General features: G+C 39.0%; 2 protein-coding genes across 2 annotated transcripts; both read right to left on the reverse strand.

The window, feature by feature from the left end:
- Positions 1–583: 583 nt before the first annotated feature.
- On the reverse strand, positions 584–8,711 carry vps26a (VPS26, retromer complex component A). Its single transcript, XM_041037708.1, has 9 exons — positions 8,617–8,711; positions 7,060–7,209; positions 6,449–6,524; positions 5,743–5,899; positions 5,125–5,289; positions 4,896–5,002; positions 4,554–4,655; positions 4,315–4,424; positions 584–3,399 (listed from the first exon to the last, which is right to left on the reverse strand). Exons 1-9 carry the CDS (start codon positions 8,617–8,619, stop codon positions 3,283–3,285), a joined length of 987 nt encoding a protein of 328 aa, XP_040893642.1. The 5' UTR covers positions 8,620–8,711; the 3' UTR covers positions 584–3,282.
- A 1,176-nt stretch (positions 8,712–9,887) lies between these two features.
- srgn (serglycin) lies at positions 9,888–17,077 on the reverse strand. Its single transcript, XM_041042914.1, has 4 exons — positions 16,917–17,077; positions 14,881–15,022; positions 10,824–11,059; positions 9,888–10,730 (listed from the first exon to the last, which is right to left on the reverse strand). The coding sequence occupies exons 1-4, from the start codon at positions 16,969–16,971 to the stop codon at positions 10,630–10,632; spliced, it is 534 nt and encodes a 177-aa protein (XP_040898848.1). The 5' UTR covers positions 16,972–17,077; the 3' UTR covers positions 9,888–10,629.
- Between the last annotated feature and the right edge of the window lie 304 nt (positions 17,078–17,381).

The following is a 17,381-nucleotide window of genomic DNA, read 5'->3' on the forward strand; positions in this document are numbered from 1 at the left end:
AATCCTAAAAAGCATTAGAAATAGATAAGACATAGATTAATTACATATAAATACACACACAGAGACAGAAATAGTTTGTAAAAGAAGAAACTGATTGTCCAAAAACTGTAGAAAAACTATATGTATCTATTGCTCTATCTACACTGATTGTCCAAAAATACGTTATCAACACTACTACAACACCTAACAACCGCAACAAACCAACCTACTCTGCAAAGAAAAATTCAAATGACCGCCACTATATAGAGCTATCCTATCCCTGAACACACTCGATCACACCGTGTGATTCACATAACAAACCGAACCAATCAGGCAATTCGTATGGACGGACTCGAAGGGCCCGGCGCCCTATGGTATTACTATTATACATTTTGTGGTCCTGAATGTAAAGTGTCCTATCATTGTGAAGGAAACTGATGACAGACAGATGTCACTGTCTGAATCAATATGACAATTAAACATTCAACACTATCCTCTTGTTTAGGTGTACAACATGTCATGAGACATACTTGTTGACAATAAAGGAAGCAAGCTTTTCTGACCATTTTTTGAATGAGTGTTGTTGACACAATATTCAGTATAAATTTGCTTTATTCACTATTCATTTAAGCTATATATTTGGGTTTGGTGTATATATACACATATCTTATCACACACACACGCACACATATACACACACACACGCACACACATTGATGGCATGATTAGACATTGTGTAAAGATAAACATGCAGTAGATAAGACAGGGGCAGAGAGTTTTGGCATTTAAGTGTTTCTTCATTACCTTGGAAGGTATTTAAAGCACACCAAACAAACCCTACCTGTACAGTGTTCAGAAAGACAGAAAATATATGACAGGCATAGAGAAACAAAGCATTACTTGCAAATAAATTACACTGTTCCCAGACAAAGAAAGACCAAATTGCAAGGTCAACACTGAAGGAACAAAGAAAATTTTAGTTGTAGATCTGAGTGTTCAAACATTTAAGAAATGAAACATAACATAGAGGCATGACTTGCACATTCAAGAGACAAAAAGCAACAAAATATAGTTCTTGGTAAAGCCAATTAAAATAAGTAGTGATATATAAATGACAGTATAATTTCCATTACAGACACAGGAGATCTCTGAGGTGAAGTTTTCCTTGAGTGATGTTTCGTTTCAGCTTCCATGCCCCTTTATTACAAGGTTAAGCATCGGAGGGAAAAGTGCAAAACTGGCCACAGATCAGAGCTAAAGGGCAAACTGATCCTACACACAGAACTTGTAACATCGCTGAACCGCGCGTGCGTGTGTGTGTGTGTGTGTATGTGTATGTGAGGGTGTCTTTAAAGCAGGACCTAAACTGCCGGTCTGAGCATCACAGTGGAACATTGTTGGATTTTACAGTATAGTTGATACTGCATCCCTTCCAGTGCTTACAACTGCAGACATGAGCCATTTATTACATTATTATTTCAAATATACCAAACCAACAGGCTAAAACAAAGAGGAAAAAAAAGGCTGCACCCTAAGAGAAATAATGTGAAAGTGTAAAGAACAGTGGATCTGATCATGGCTAACATCATTTCATTGTTCCACTGAATTATTCAAAATGTAAATAGAAACTGCTACTTTTTTAACCTTTGCAGTTTAGAGAGTGAAGACAATCTATTTCTTACAGTGATTGATGTTCTGATGTGATAGTGAGCTGACACCAGCCTGCATATGGGAGCTTAAAGGTTCAGTTCACCCAAATGACAAGTAAACATATTTTCAATTTATCCATACAGATTTAACGTGTAGATATCTCTCTTGGATTTCATCCTCCACCCCAATAGAATGGCAGTCAGTTGAATTTCATCTGCTGAGCTCAAAGTACTGAAATTTAATTCCCATTATCCACATAACCTACCTACTATTTAGGTGAGCTGACCCTTAAAATAACTTCGAAAGACAAACAATAAATGGTTTCCATTCTACAAGATTAGTCATAAATAAACAGCACCTTAAAGATCAAACAAAATACAGCATGCCAGAGGAACATCTTGAAATTTGGAGGCAATCCTGTAGTAAACTGAACGACCTCATCAGTGAAAACTGCATCAAATATTCATCTTAACGAGAGACTGAAATGTTGTTTGAGCTTGAAAATCTTCAGCAGAGAACCTGAAGGTATGATGGGGGTTAGGGTTAGACTGTGAGTCATTTGCAGATGTCACCTCTGGCACTAGGAAATTGTGAATTGCAGACTCAGTGAATTGTTAGTGAAAATAATGCTTAGTTGCAGCTCTAGATAATTTTAAGTTACTTAAATAATTCCATGAAATGACACTGAAATAATAATGTCCATCCACAACCTTTTCTTGCATGAAATGAATGGTGGGCTGGAACAGGAAACTGGTAAGAGTGGAATATACTTTGGTTTTTACAAACAAGCCACATTTGAAGATGAAATTTAGGATTAAATATATGTTAAGATGGACATTTGCTGCACCAAAATTTTCCAATGAAGTTGACATTCTACATGAATAGAGCAGTCTGTGAACTGTTGCACCATACTTAACCGAACCTTAGAAGCAGCTAGAAGGATGAATGAGAGTACAGTGGCATCTTCATAGCTCAAACTCAGGTACTGCGTATAAACACAGAGTCCACGTGTTAACTCATAGCTTAGTCTCTCACGCCTTACGTTCGAACTGATCCCCATATGACTTGAATACTTTTAATCACTCGGTGGCCCATCCAGATCTGAGAAACCCTCATTTTTAGGAGGTTGGGAAGGAGGATGCCAGAGAATGTCCAGGATGCAACTGAAAGAAGCTCTTGTTGGAGAAGAAAGCGATTAAAGGTGTGGTGGTGGTCTCCATTGTCGCCCATCTCCTCTTTTCCGTCTTCTCTCCCGTTTTATTACGCACTCTGAAAACTGAGACTGTATGGCTTCACATGTGGGTGCTTGAATGTGCATTTTCAGTCTGAGATGCCAGGATCAAATTGGCTACCTCACTGTTCCTTACTTGGGTCAGTTGCACTCTCGCCTTGACATTTAGCATTCAGCAGACTTGTGCGTCTGTAAGTGGGTGTGTTTCAGTTCTTGGGGAGAGAGTGATGGTGGTAGGACAGCTCACATCTGAAGCTGTGAAATGGTAAGGGGGGGGGGGGTATGTCTGACCGTATGTAATGCGTATTCATGTATACATTTCTCAGTCCAGGGGGGTAGTGGGGCAGCGCTCACACCTCTGGCTGTTCAGCAGTGAAGAGTTGGGTTGTGTCTGTGTGGATTCTCAGTTCGTAGTGTCGGCCTCACATCTCTGGCTGCTCTGCATTAACTGGCTGGGTTCGGGGCTCAGGGGACTCGTAGCGCTGATGGAAGTTTCTTTTCCTCAGCTTCTCTGGGGCTTTTCTCCACAAAACAATCTCCTACACACAGAAGCACAGGAATGAATGCAGGGAGAAGTACAATATCCAAAAATTAAACCTCTGGTGGTAGACAAATAGGTGCATCCATGAGGTTTAACAAACACGACAAATGAACATGTTTGTTTTGGTAGCAGTTTTCTTCTTCACTTAGTGTCTTTGCAATTGCTACGTTTTTTTTCCACAGTACCACCACTAACGGTTGATCAGCAGAACAGTGTGAAATACGGCAGCAGTTGCAAAGTGGTGTGCATCCTCGTGCACTTGCACAAGAAAAGAAAAGGTGACTCACTTGTTGATTTGCAATTTTACTAATGGTCAAAAACTCCACAGGAGTTAGAAACTGAAAAACACATAGTAATTCTGCTGCTGCAACCCTGCACATCTGCGACAGAGAAGGTAGCAGCAAAGCACCAAGACACATAGATATTCATGCTACACATAATAAAATATACAAAGCAGCCAGGGGCACAATACATACCTGTGTACGGAAGATGTAATTTATCCCTGTTCAGTTTCACTAACACACATTCTGCTGGATTATGAAATACAGTCTGTCTGTAGGATGATCTATTAAAGTGATCTAATGTATGCAGAGTGTCTTATCTCACTATAATCAACAGCTTCAATGGGGACTTTACATTATAAACCACAGTTTTCAACACCAGTGTCAATCTTGGACACAATAACAAGCCACAAGAAGATTTGGACAAGATCCACGTGGAATATAATGTAGAATAAAATTAACAATGTTTTGATTTAAACAAAGGTAAGATATTAAATAAACAAGACTAAAAGTACAGTGATATAGATACAACTTGGCTGAAATTCAAAAATTATTCATGTGTGTCTCAGTGTGCTGGAGAAACATACAGATATTAATGTAGAATACTACTGCTGTGTGTGCAGGTGTGTTACCTGCTGTTTAAAGTATCTTCTGTCCTCTTCATCCACCAGCACCAGATTAAGGAAGTAGCGCACAGAGAACTTCTTGTTGACATCCCTCATGGTGGGTGTCAAGTCGTATCCTGTAAAGGACACAGAAGATGTCACTCAAGCATCAAGTAAAAATATGCCTATTTAAATGTTTTAACAAGAGAGAAGTTAACTAGGAAAATGATAAATTACCTCAGCTGGTGAGAAAGAAAAGCTCTTACCTGCCAGGAACAGTCTGATGGGGATTGATTCTCCTTTAACTGGAGCTCCGTCCATGATCTCATACTTTGCAACCGTCTCTGTCTCAGTGGTGGTACTGGGACCTATAAAAAGGAGGACAAACAGTTTCCTTAAGTGTGTCAGCTAGAATAAGGTAAAGTGGCGCAAAGCTTTTACTGGGACCCAAATAGTCCTCAAAAGAGGAAATCAACAACAGCAGAAACCTCAGACGTCATGAACTTCAAAGGTAGCACAGTGATGTTGCTGGTCCATACACACTTATCATCCATGTGTTTGAGATCTAGGTTAGTTTAACTTCACATGTGGCTACCCCGGATTCTTACCAATGCCTGTTATCTCCTTCTTAATGAGTTGTAGCTCCATGTGTTGGATCTTGATCCTGACCAGCAGGAAGTAGATCTTCCCAACAATCACATCCTTAAGGTGGTATCTGGCAAACAGACACATCAAGAGAAGCTGCTCAAATTGAATAAGGGCAGGTCTTATTTGGATTTGAGGTTTTCTATGGCAGCAAAAACTTCAGTAGAGACGTTAAAGCAAAACGGATCTCACTTGGATTTATTGTATTCAAACTCGATGTGCAGACAGTCTTCTATGCCGACTTCCATCTTGATTGAGTTGTTGACGTCTGGGTAGGTGGCTAACTGGTGGACAATTAACTCGTATTCCTTCACTAAGTCAGAGAGACGACGAACTATTGTCACCCTGAGGAAATACCTGCAAGAAGAACACACAGACAGCACAAGCTGTAAGACTCAAACCGAAAACAAAGTAGAACGTGCTGTCCTCTAAAGACATCGCTCCACTGTATCACTCTGTGACAACCACATCAAATTTGCATGAAAAGAAATACAGAAAATTAAGTGGGAGAGATTTGTAGTAACTGTAACCTTAGCACTACATGTACCAGTACCAATAACAGTAATATATTTATTGATCCTTCTCCACCTCCAGTAAGGCAACAGCACAAGATGAAATAGAGGAAGGTGTCCCTGAGGAGTATTTGCTACCATAAGACTGAACCTGGATACTGGATAAAATTCCCTGTCATCCAAAATACAGTCAGACTAAATCACAGAGGTTACAGTCACATATATAATACACCCCATGTGATTAATAATATAACAGAAGCTGCAGTTTGCCTCACATCAAACTGTGCTGTGAGTATACCTTAGCCTGACATTGGCTCCAGTATAGGACTCGTAGGGCTTCTCCACCTGCATGAACTCAAAGTCATAGCTTCTGTTCTGGGTGAGTTCTCCAGGAAGAGCCAACTCTTTGACCAAGTCCACAAACTCATGGGTGTTGCTTTTATCTGAAAACAGCTCTGAAAAACAACAGAGTGGAGTTTAGAGTTCGAGGAGGTCTGGGTGGAGTTTCAAATTTAAACAGCATAAACTTGTCAGAAAAGGAAATTTATTCCTCAGTTTCTACAAGCTTTATACATAAGGTTTATTTCATCCTGATTCAATGCTCTTCTAGCACACTGTACTCATACCCTCCGCCCCTCCTACTGTTAATACGTGTGGAGGAGGGTTCAGCTCTACTATTGCAGGCTGCACATGACAACCACATGCTCTGTTAAACCTTTAAGTCACGTGAGAAAATCCTACTGCTGAAAAGTACTTTTCTAGCTATGAAGCCCAATGCACTCAAATTAGCATTTCAGTTTTTTCATGGAGCCAAATGCAGAAGGAAATTTAGAGATGTTAAAGAGAATATATCCATCAGCGCCATCCTACTAACATCAAAGCAACAAAAAGGTTAGCTTAGTTTATCATAATTATAAATAACAGTTATCTCTTCATACCAAAAAAAGGAAAACAGAGTGAGAACGGAGACATAATGATAAATGCACCACTTCAATTATGCTCACCAATCTGTCCAACAAACTCGATGCGGATGCCCTGATGCTCAAGTCGCTTTCCTCCCTGCTTCACATTTAGATTCACCTGGAGAGAAAACATGTGATGAAACTAGACTATCCCCTCTTTATAGAACACAAAGAATATCTCCAACAAGAGTGAGCCCTTCTTATGACATATTACATACTGCTGGTACTAGTTATATGCACATTTCTGTTAAGTGTTCATACGTGTGCAGATCTAAACAGGTTAAGTTTTTAAGAAAAACATATTTCATAACAGAAGAAGGCAAACAGCCAATCACACATAAATGGCAAGTGAAAGTAATGTTGAATATACTCCCTTAGTACTTAAAAAACCTGATATGTCAGCTGATACATTTGCAGATCCTAAACATAGCTGCTTTACTTCCTCCAGAATTCAGGACAAATCTTATACACACATCAAAACAATCTTAATTTCCCACTGGACTCAGTTATAGAGAGGATCCCAAAAATAGACAGAGAAGCCCATTATCTCCTGACTGAGCTCTGTTAGCTAATACATAAAAAAGAGCAGTTACACCATGCTCCATGTGTGTAGAGAGCTCTTCACCCTGTTTTATAAATAACATAAAGTTTACCTTGCCAGACACAGACTCCCCGTCATAGAAAAGGTAGTGTTTCTCCACTTTCCCATCTTCTGTCTTCAACTCGGCTGTCTTTCTATTCTCTGCATCGTTTAGCAGCACATCTATCTCACATACTGGCCCAAACAAACCTCCTAGGAAACTCTGAAAAAGAAAAACAAATTACATGATAGATAACACTGTGTTAAACATCTAAACATACAGGCTATTTAAGATGATGAAAAGTCAGCCTTATCAAGGTAAACCACTTTGTGAGCAGTTGAAATACTAAGGTGACGTAAGCTTATTCAATGTAAATTAGGATGTACTGTGGATGGAAGAACAAGTTCCTATATCAATCCTAAAAAGCAAGAACTGCACATTTTAAGCAGAATGATTCTTGCTAATCTTTCATGTCAATCTTTAAAGTTCATCAAGGTCAAACTTGCTGGAAATTCTTTAGATGACACATCTTAAGAGATCTAACGTAACTGGGAACTTATGGAAACAAAACATCAGTCAGATTTAGAGAGATGGCTGGAAAATCCATGATCAAAACGACATGGCTATTTTGATATAAGGGACATAAACACTACAAACTGCAACAAGAATGAAAGATACTTACTTTACTCTTACTTTCAACTATTATCACATTCAACTATTAGAGACTGAACTGAAGGGTGGGTGTGCGACTCACACAATCCCAATCTGATGTTATAACCATATAAATCCCATTTACCTCATTCCCTGTCCATACCCAGGGAGAAAGACAACATCTGCTATGTCACACTAACTCAATCGCGCACCACAGCTGCACAGCCACATTATTTCCCTCTGAGCTGGCACAAAGTCACAAACACAGGCTTCAACATGCAGAAGTAGCAAATCTGAGGGAACTAGCCCAATCATCAACGTGTCAGGAGAGACCAGTCATGTCCAGTCAATCCATCTTATCCCATGACAAGATGTTTCTATAATAGGCTCTTGGTAGAAAGTTTAAAACTAAAATTAAAGAACTACACGGGAGAGAAAACACAAACAAAGAACAAGGTAGACACGATGTCACTGCAGCAAGTTCAGTGTAGTTTGGTTTGGTTTTTCCAACTTGCATATGCTTTAAACAGAATACCATTAATGTAATTTCAAGAGTTATTGCTGCAATTCAACATCAGCTTGAAACACAGTACAACTTCACATTACATCGGGCTAATCAGCAGCGTTAGCTAACACCGACGTTTATTTTAGCTGCCTTGCAGCTCTAAATACCGTTAACATAAACACACTACATCCTGCAATTATTAGCTAATTACCGCTTTATTTAGTATTGTTATTAAGCATAACCACAGCTGCTAATCCCCTGGCTAGCCAAAACATCTTGAGACAGAAGGGACGGCCTCGTAGCGCTACCGATGCTAACTCCACCGGGCCAGCTAGCTTTCCTGTCAGCTTTAAATATTAATTAGCTGCTGTCAGTCGAAACTGGGAGCCCATGTTAATATTGGGTTTTTATGAATAAACAACCCAGTTTACTTCAGTGTAGTCCGAAAAGCTGGTGTTTGTTTTTACACTCACCATCTCGGCCGTCTAGACAGTTAAAGCTAACAGTTAACCTCGCTCCGTGTAGCCAGTCTGTCTGAACCAGGAGGTAGTATCGAGGCTCACCGTCATGTGACCCGGGTCACATGTTGTGTAGGCGGGGTGGCAGGGAACACCCATGACAGGCAGGCACACTACTAACGTTATATTGATCACAAGAATTTTGTGTGAGTTTGTAACTGAAAAGAGGGCAGACATCAGTTTATCTCATTATTTTGTTTGATTATATGTTTTAATCCTTATTTAATTCGCTGAGAACAGCAGAATCCCTGTGGTAATACTCCCTTTAATAAGAGCCTGATTGACAGATTTTGTGAGGTTGTTACCCATATTAATATTTGAGAAGAAAAATCCAGTGATATATTGATTAATGTTCTCTTTTAAATATGGATGCTTAGAATAAATATTTTAGAAATTCATTCAATCTGATTTTTCAAAAATTGTCACCCAAAGATGGACTGAATGGGACATTTTACATTTGAAAATAAGCTCATCACTGCTCTCTGGTGGACAAACTAGTGATGATACTGTTAAGAAGTTTCCTCAGACTTATCTTTGGCATTTCTCCTCTGTCATTTTTTACATGTTACATATTGGCCAACATACATACGCAGATACAACATATCTCATCACAGATAGGCTATCTGTGATAAGCTAATATTGGAATAATACTGGTCTACCAATATATTAGTCAGGCTCACCATTTCATCATGATGCTAAAAAAAAACAAAAAACAAACAAAAAAAAACCTCTGAGCTTTCCACTAACTATCCTGTTTGGTGCGCTAGATGTATTGTTTATTGTTTTAAACCAGAAACACAGACAATGCCTATTGTACCTACTTTCTATTGGCTTTGTGCTCCCGCTGTCCGAAAAGTTTAATATCCCAAGTCATTTTAATCTTTCAGTCATAAAACAATGCACACACCAATGTCTAAATATTTGTGATTAACACTACCTTATGTACATGTTCTCCTTATTCCAGAGAAGCAGATTTATACAGTCAATTTATTTTAAATTTTTATATAAAACAACAAAAACAAAACTGTCTTCCTTCTAGAAAATGGCATAGCTGTAAAACATCCAAACACAATCTCTCATGTTGTTGGCAAGTATAAAATTTAAGGCTGAAGCAGCAGGGGATCAACTCAATCCTTGTTTGTCCAAACAGCTGAGCTGACTAAACAGTTAGGACAACAGATAACAGAGTAGTTACCGTTTAACACACTGAAAACACTACTGACTACTGTTGTTATAAATCCTTTATTAATAGAAGTATTTCAAATGCAAACTAGACAACGCAGAGCATGTTGAAATGCATGCATGTGCATAATGAATAATCTGAATATGATGCAGCTCACAGTGGTTAAGATTTTATGAACCCGTCATTCCTGAGGGGTTTGGGTTTACAAGGTTCACTTGTTCAACCTTTCAGGCCAGAAATTCTCAAGATAGGCTGCGTAACCCTCCTGGGTAAGTGTCACAACAATTGAGACAAATGGGATCAAATAATATAAATAAGTCTTTGTTTTGTGTGTCACAAACACATGCCACATAGCTAAAAAAAAAAAAAAAAAAAAAAAGAGGGAGCAATACATGGACAAAATCTTATTGCACTGGTTTGAAAGCATATTTCAAATTTTATGTTAAAAAGCATTTTCCAACTTACACATCTTTTTCACAACAGCACAAACACAGGCCACTGCTGACTTGAACTAAATTAAAGTGGGTGTATTTCACATTTATGCAGACCATTCCTTTACTTTGGCAGATGCTTGTTTACAGTTGTTGAAGAGAATAATTCCCCTCAATACACTGTACTGAGAATACAAAATTTATATTTGGCCTTTGTCAGTCTCTGAGTGACCAAGGTTTTCCACCACCAGGTGGTGATGCTATATATGCTTTACTATTTGAATGGACCGGGTGGAAATAAAATAGATGCTAGCCTTGTGTGTGTGTGGGTCTGTAAGTGGTCGGGTGTTCAGTCTACAGCTGCAGAAGGTGGTCGTCTCTCAGCTCCTGCTCTGCTGGTTTTGCCTCACCATCCAAAACCCTGCTGGAGAACCTCGGGCCCCTCATATCTCCAGCTGCAAGCAGAAAAACAAGGACAGATCAGACTACATGGTGTAGAAAGGGGCAAGGGGCTAGACACGAAGGAGGAAGTGGAAAATTAAAATTACCTTTGTACTGGTCCATGTCTTTATTTGTCCAGGACTCCCCAGAGCCTGTCTCACTTTCATAAGGCCGGTCCGCCACATATAGACCATAATATGCAGAGCCTTCATAACCACCAGAACCTTCTTCAGCCTGGACACTCATAGGTGACTCCCCGCCTTCACTGAGCATCTCCTCTTCCATCTCATCCTCCTCTTCCTCCTCTCTCTGCGGACTTTCATCCTCCACAGGCTTTGCCTCTCTAGAAACAGAAGGAAAGTCAAATATTGAGAAACGTTGATGGAGTTTGGCGTCACCTCATTGTAACTGACATGACATATCACTGCACAACACACAACTGTACAACAACAAGATGCAACTTGACAAACTTACCATGAGACACTGAATCAGCTTTGTTGTATTTGTAACTTGTGGAAAGTTTCAGATTTCAGCTTTAAAGATCCCCACCAGACATATAAAAATACTTTAATTAACAAGTTGTCTGTGATATGGTTTTTCCACAAAACGTTTATTACTACTTTTATACAAGTACCAGCCAAACTGTTAAATGCACATTTACTTCTTTATGCAATCCATTCTCAGTGTATATGTGTTGGAGGTATGAAGTTTCCACATCTCACTTGTGTAAGTTAGTCACTTCCTCTGTGTGTCTTGAGCTTCTTTAAGGTGAGCACAGAGAAACTTTCACCCTTGAGCAAATGAATGTGAAAACAGTCTTCTAGAGTCAAACTCTGCACATTCATCACTCTGTTCCAGTAACAATAAGTGAAACACATTTTTGTGTGAAGACTGACTTTAAGGGTAGAGGGTTGGGTGTTTCTCTGTTTGTGTGTTGTTTTCAGAAAACTGATAATATTAATCTTGATGTTGTTACTCAGGAAGATGATGTCAAGTCCCCTACACACTCACGGTCCTCTACATAGGTCTTAGGTGTTTCCACATCTTTTTCCTGATTAGATCTTGTTTAAGAACTGTGTGGGTGTGTACAGACTGAGCTTGATTGACATCTGTTTGACCTTCCAATTAGCACTGTGACAGCTTACAACTTTAACATGTTAACTGGTTCATTAAGATTGTTTCCAAAATCGCTTAGCTGAACTTCAACAAGTAGAGGAAAAGTTTATGGGATAAAACATCAACACCACATACTCTCAGGCTCGTGTCCTGCTACTGCTGATGGTTTTAAAATGAAAGTGGAAGCCTAGTGGATCTTGTTTTTTTCAGGCAGTAAAGACGTACAGGAACAACATTAACTTAACCTGACTTGAACTGGAAGAGTCGTAAATGATATTCTGCCTTGTAGAAAGACTTTCTATCTAGGGTTGTTGAAATAAATAAGTCAAAGTAAGAAATTACACTTTCTAGTTTAATTACTTGGTTACTGTGTCCCTTTTAGATGTAAGTTGTTATTTCTCAAACAGGAGTTTCCTAACAGTGTGGCACATACTTAAATACAAAACAATAGACCAGAAGCAGCAGCCCACCAGGCGTCACAGCCCACTTCCTCTCAACACTTCCCTCTGGCTTCCTGTACAACATGAGCTGCAAAGAAGGGAGGGCTGCTGCTTAGGCCCTGGTGTTTTTAAGCAAGCTCAAAGTGATGTAGGAGGTTATTTAAGACTCTGACTAACAACACACACATTTCAGGAGAATAGTCTACATTTTCAAAGCTGTCCAAGTTCATTCACAGTGTCTCCAACCATTCTTTGCACTTGTCACCTTCTGTTGTTGACACTACTGTTTTTTTGACTGGTTTCCTTCGAGTCTGTCTGCTGTGTAATCCTCTTAATTTATAGCACTGGTTATTCAGGCTTCACAACAAGTCATCTAATTTTCATTTGAACATTTTTTTAACCATCTCTTTGGTCAGACCAGATAAAATTATATGATTGGAGTGGCTCAGTGGAGTAGCGTTCAGTATATATCTCTGTCTTCCATCTTTTCTATGCCTCGTTGAACATCTGATACAGAAAATATGCTTTAGAAGTGTTTAGATGTAATCTGATGTACTGTTTTATGACTGATGTTCTCACAGATTAAATTTCAGAGTTTCTTAATTCAGCAGTGGCTTTTAAACCGTTAACTGAGGTGTTATTTATGGTGAGACTATATAATGCTCAAGTTCATTAAACTCACTCAACACACAGTGTGAATTCAGCAGCATTGTAAATGAACCTGGGTAAAATACGATTTGAGGTATTCCTATTTGAAAACTTTCCTTTTTTAAAACATAAGGTCATTAACTGATACTATCAGTGTCGCTTAAGAGGAACTCTAAAAGAAGAAATTGAGGGCTGAGACCCAGATTGTGATACAGACTTTAAAACATATATTCTTTTGTAATTACCATATGTGTGAAACACACACTCACACACAGACACGCAGTTCCTTAATGGCTCATTAATTCTAGGAAGTCACTGTTTTGAAGTTTGACCAAGTTAAACTTAATGGAACAATGTGTGAACTGAGAGTCTCTTAGGTTCAAAGTGTTAAAAATATATTTCCTTCACAGCTCTCACTTCTTCCAAAGGAAGAGTTTGATAAGGATTGTTTTTTCACAGCAATCGAAACTGTATAGAAGCTGAACCTTTCACACCAAAGGCTAAAGGGGATGAGGAGTGTGTGTATGAACTGTTAAGACACTGAGCAAAACTTCTGGGCGGGTTATGCTTTGCATGTCTTCCACCAGTTACTGTAACTGCTGCTTTGACAATTTTTTTTTTTGTAACAGAAAGTGAAGAAACAAATGACCTGTTGTTGTAATCATCAGCTGAAATGATTGAAAGTAGCAAGAATATGATACTTTACCATTTAAGGCAGAAGCATGAAATGACATGCATCTCTTGAAACAAAATGGCATCTGAGAATTATTCATGACTCGTTAACTTTTGCAACAATCCAATGTGAAGCTTATGTTGACAGCTGCATAGCACTGAATGAGATAGGAGTTCAGCCAATGTAGTGAATGTGACTCACTGGCTTTCTTTCATGCTCAACGTAATCACTCAGTGATATTAAATGTGCGGTTATTCATCAAAAATGAATAAGAAATTTGTTAATTCACTAACTTTATTCTATTCAAGGGCACAAAGGAGTTTGTGTTATTCATGCATGTATTGGTAGAACTCAGATAATGAGTCAACAGCAAAGAGTAATAGAGGACACGATATTATTCAGGACAGTATGAGTCTGAACATATCAAAACCATAGATACCTTCATTATACGCACTGCTGAGTGAACAAAACAAGAGATGAATTTTCCAAAGCAGAACTGCATACATGCTATATATGCAAAATGCAGAGCAGAATAAGAGCAAAACATCTGAAATGTGTCATGCAGTAAGCATTAGCAGACTATTTCTACATGATGCCCTGAACTGCATACACTCCCTCTTTACTTTCAAGTTTTCAGTAAACAGAGTTCAAGCATGCTTTCAGCTAACCAGTCCAATAACTGGGTAAAATAATCTTTTTGTGCTGAGAAACGACCAGCGTTTCTCACCGTCATCCCAAACTGCTGGGAACTAAAGCAAAACTGGCCACAGATCAACATCTACTGCTTTAAATTTTATATTCTCCTACTTCTGTGCTCTGGGACAATGTGAAACAGACCATGAACTCCTCAGGCCTTTCTTATTTCAGTTCTGCCCTCTCTCTGCTGTCCCCTCTGTCTTTCTTTATCCCTCCACGTTGTCTTCTATTTTGGCTTTTCTTGGCCACCTACCTCACACTTACACATTCTCTCTCAAACACACAGCATAAAACTACACACAGAGATACACCCAGATAGAGGTTGCGTTGTTGGATTTGTGTAAACCAAGGTGAGAGATCCAAAGCAGAATCAGCATTTCTATATTTAACGTCTGCATTTATCTGACAACCGTATACTATAATATCACAGAGATGGTTGTTTTGTTTTCCAGACTCGTTTTAACGTTGAAGTGAACTTACTGCTACCAAGACTCACTCACCTTAATCTGAGCAACTCACAGAGGAAAATTAACCATCACATCCCAGGTTTGTACAATCTCTTAGAGATACTCACAACACATGGGTACTTACAGATACTTTGCTTCTGAAGCAGGCAGTTTGGCTGGTAGGTCTGGACTCCATGCCATCTCTGGACCTTGTTGAGTCACACAGTTGGCCTGGTCACCCTCAGGGTTACATCTCACAAACTTATACACCGCAGAGCTTGGCGCTCCTAGAGATAGAGAGAAAAAAAAATGATGTTCAATTTATGCTTTTTTTTCCTGTAGTTCTTATGCAATAATTCACTTCAGTCAGAAAGCTCTTGAGAAACATCTGCTCATCTGGATCAGTTCAGTGTGACAATTTCTAGTTCCATGTTGGGAGAGTTTCTGGAGATTACAACACTATTCTGCAACAGGGTAAAGTAACAGTTTGCCTTATAGGCTTGAAAGCTGTTTATTTTCTTCAGTCATGTCTCAGAACAGGAAGCAACGGAAGCTTTTTCTCAGCGCATCGCAGCAAGTTGATCACAGAGCTTATCTGATGCTAAAAGCACTAAAAGTTACTTTCCACCAATATCCTGTGTAAAGAAACTAGCTGACAGTGTGTCACTGCTACAGTAAAAACATTACTGCATTAACCCTCCTTCCACCGTATGTAAGACAAAGTTCATGTAAAACTAAATTCACATTAATCATTGGATTAGGGGATTTTAACTGTTCGATGATTGATGTAGGGATTCAGTTGGTGGTTTTATGAATGCTGCATCAAACAGAATTTGTACAAGAACATGTCCTCTACCAAAATCCTTGTTTTGTTCACACTGTTGAACTCTTGACATTGTTTAAAACTTTTTTAAAAATCGATGTTTTCCTCCTGACAAGTTGGTGCATCACATTCCTGCATCACACATGCCAAATGTAATCTATCACTATCTGTGATATCGACTATTAAGGTCTAAAGGAAACTATGGTGATTAAGATGAGAGATTTCCTGTGAGAAACGGTTTGAATTATTTGTCAGTTAAAAAAAAAAAAAAAGATAGCCTGATGATACATTTTGACTGGGTGTAGGTTTTGGTGTCATCTGCCCGCAGGCCTTAAGCTTTTGAGTGAGTGTGTCATTTGACATCTGAAATCAGACAAGCTGTCATGTTATCGTTTTATTTTCAATCTTTATTCCACTGAATAAAATCGTGATTTAGATGATTTTCTTATTCCGACAAGTCATTGGCAAAATGTGATTATTAGATGACGAAAAGATGAACCACGTCTATAAAAAGAGACATTAAACTGTTAAACACAGTCTAAACTATGATAAAGTCTTATTAGTGATTTAAAAATACAGACAAAAGATATATGTAAACAGGGATACTGGGAGACAATGGGGGTTTATAAATGCTTTAAAGTAGGCCTGTGTGGAGCAATTCCACAAATTAGTATCAGATATAATTCAGTAAAAGCACATTATAAGATTACTTGTTTTCATTTGTTTTAGGGTTTCCCTATGTCGCCTGTATTAAAAACAGAACAGTGCTTGTGTCATGGTGAGAGTCTAAAAAACCCCTTACATGTCCACAGATTTCAACAAGTCACACCGAAACTTAACTCGGAAACTAGACCAGACAGGGGTTCTCGTATATTTTTCCCTCATGAACCTCAACCCTAGTCCTCATCATAACACGCTGTGGTAAGGAACATAATAGTTGAGCTGTATGATTTTAAATTTTTACACAAAAGTGTGGATTTTTGCAGTCTGCTGTACAGGTGTTGAGCATGTGGAGCTGCTATCAGCCCAGCAACGAGAACAGAGAAACCTGACGTTAATAAATGAGACGTATGAGTCAGTTGTCTTTCGGTAAAGACATTATGTTGACAAATACCAGTGAGGGGGGACAATTCCTAATTCCGCTTGTCAGTCAAAGAGCCCCAGATGGACTCCACTTTGGCTCTGTGGTTGTGGGGATGTCCTAGGGATACACATGAGCTGTTGAGCTGTGAAATGATTTCATGTGTTTCCCTCCACAACCTGTCTAAATAAAAGTCCAACTGAAGTCTACCGCGACCTGTATCTCTGTCTAACAACAGTCACAAAGTAGATTTTATAATAATAAACCGTCGACTTACCCTTTCCGTTATGTAAGGCGAGGCAGGAGATAACGAGGAGCAGAACCACCTTCATCCTCAAACGTCTTTTTTTTTTTTTTTTTAAACAACAAAACAACAAGAAAATATGTACGCACTCCTTTCCCGAGGTGAAGCGTCTCTTACGCAGTGAAGTATAAGACTAAGAACTGCCTCGGAGTCAAACTCTCCCCCTGAAAGAGCTCAGCCCTCTGAGTGCGTCATGGTTTCCTGAAGTGAAGTCTTCTGGTGTTGAAAGTGTCTGCACATCCTTAGTGGAAACTTGCATTAGCTGCTTCAATATATCAGATATCAGGTCCGTTTGCGTAACTGTACACTTGGTCTGAGGAAGTGCCAGAAGATAGCGGCCAAGATTCAATCTGTATTTCTGATGATAACGACCGAGAGGAAGCGGCAGTTTGTCTTAATTGCCTGTTTGTGTTCAGACAAGATTAAAAAATATATATA

The sequence above is a fragment of the Toxotes jaculatrix genome, chromosome 1 (assembly GCF_017976425.1).
Source record: "Toxotes jaculatrix isolate fToxJac2 chromosome 1, fToxJac2.pri, whole genome shotgun sequence".
NCBI lineage: Eukaryota > Metazoa > Chordata > Actinopteri > Toxotidae > Toxotes > Toxotes jaculatrix.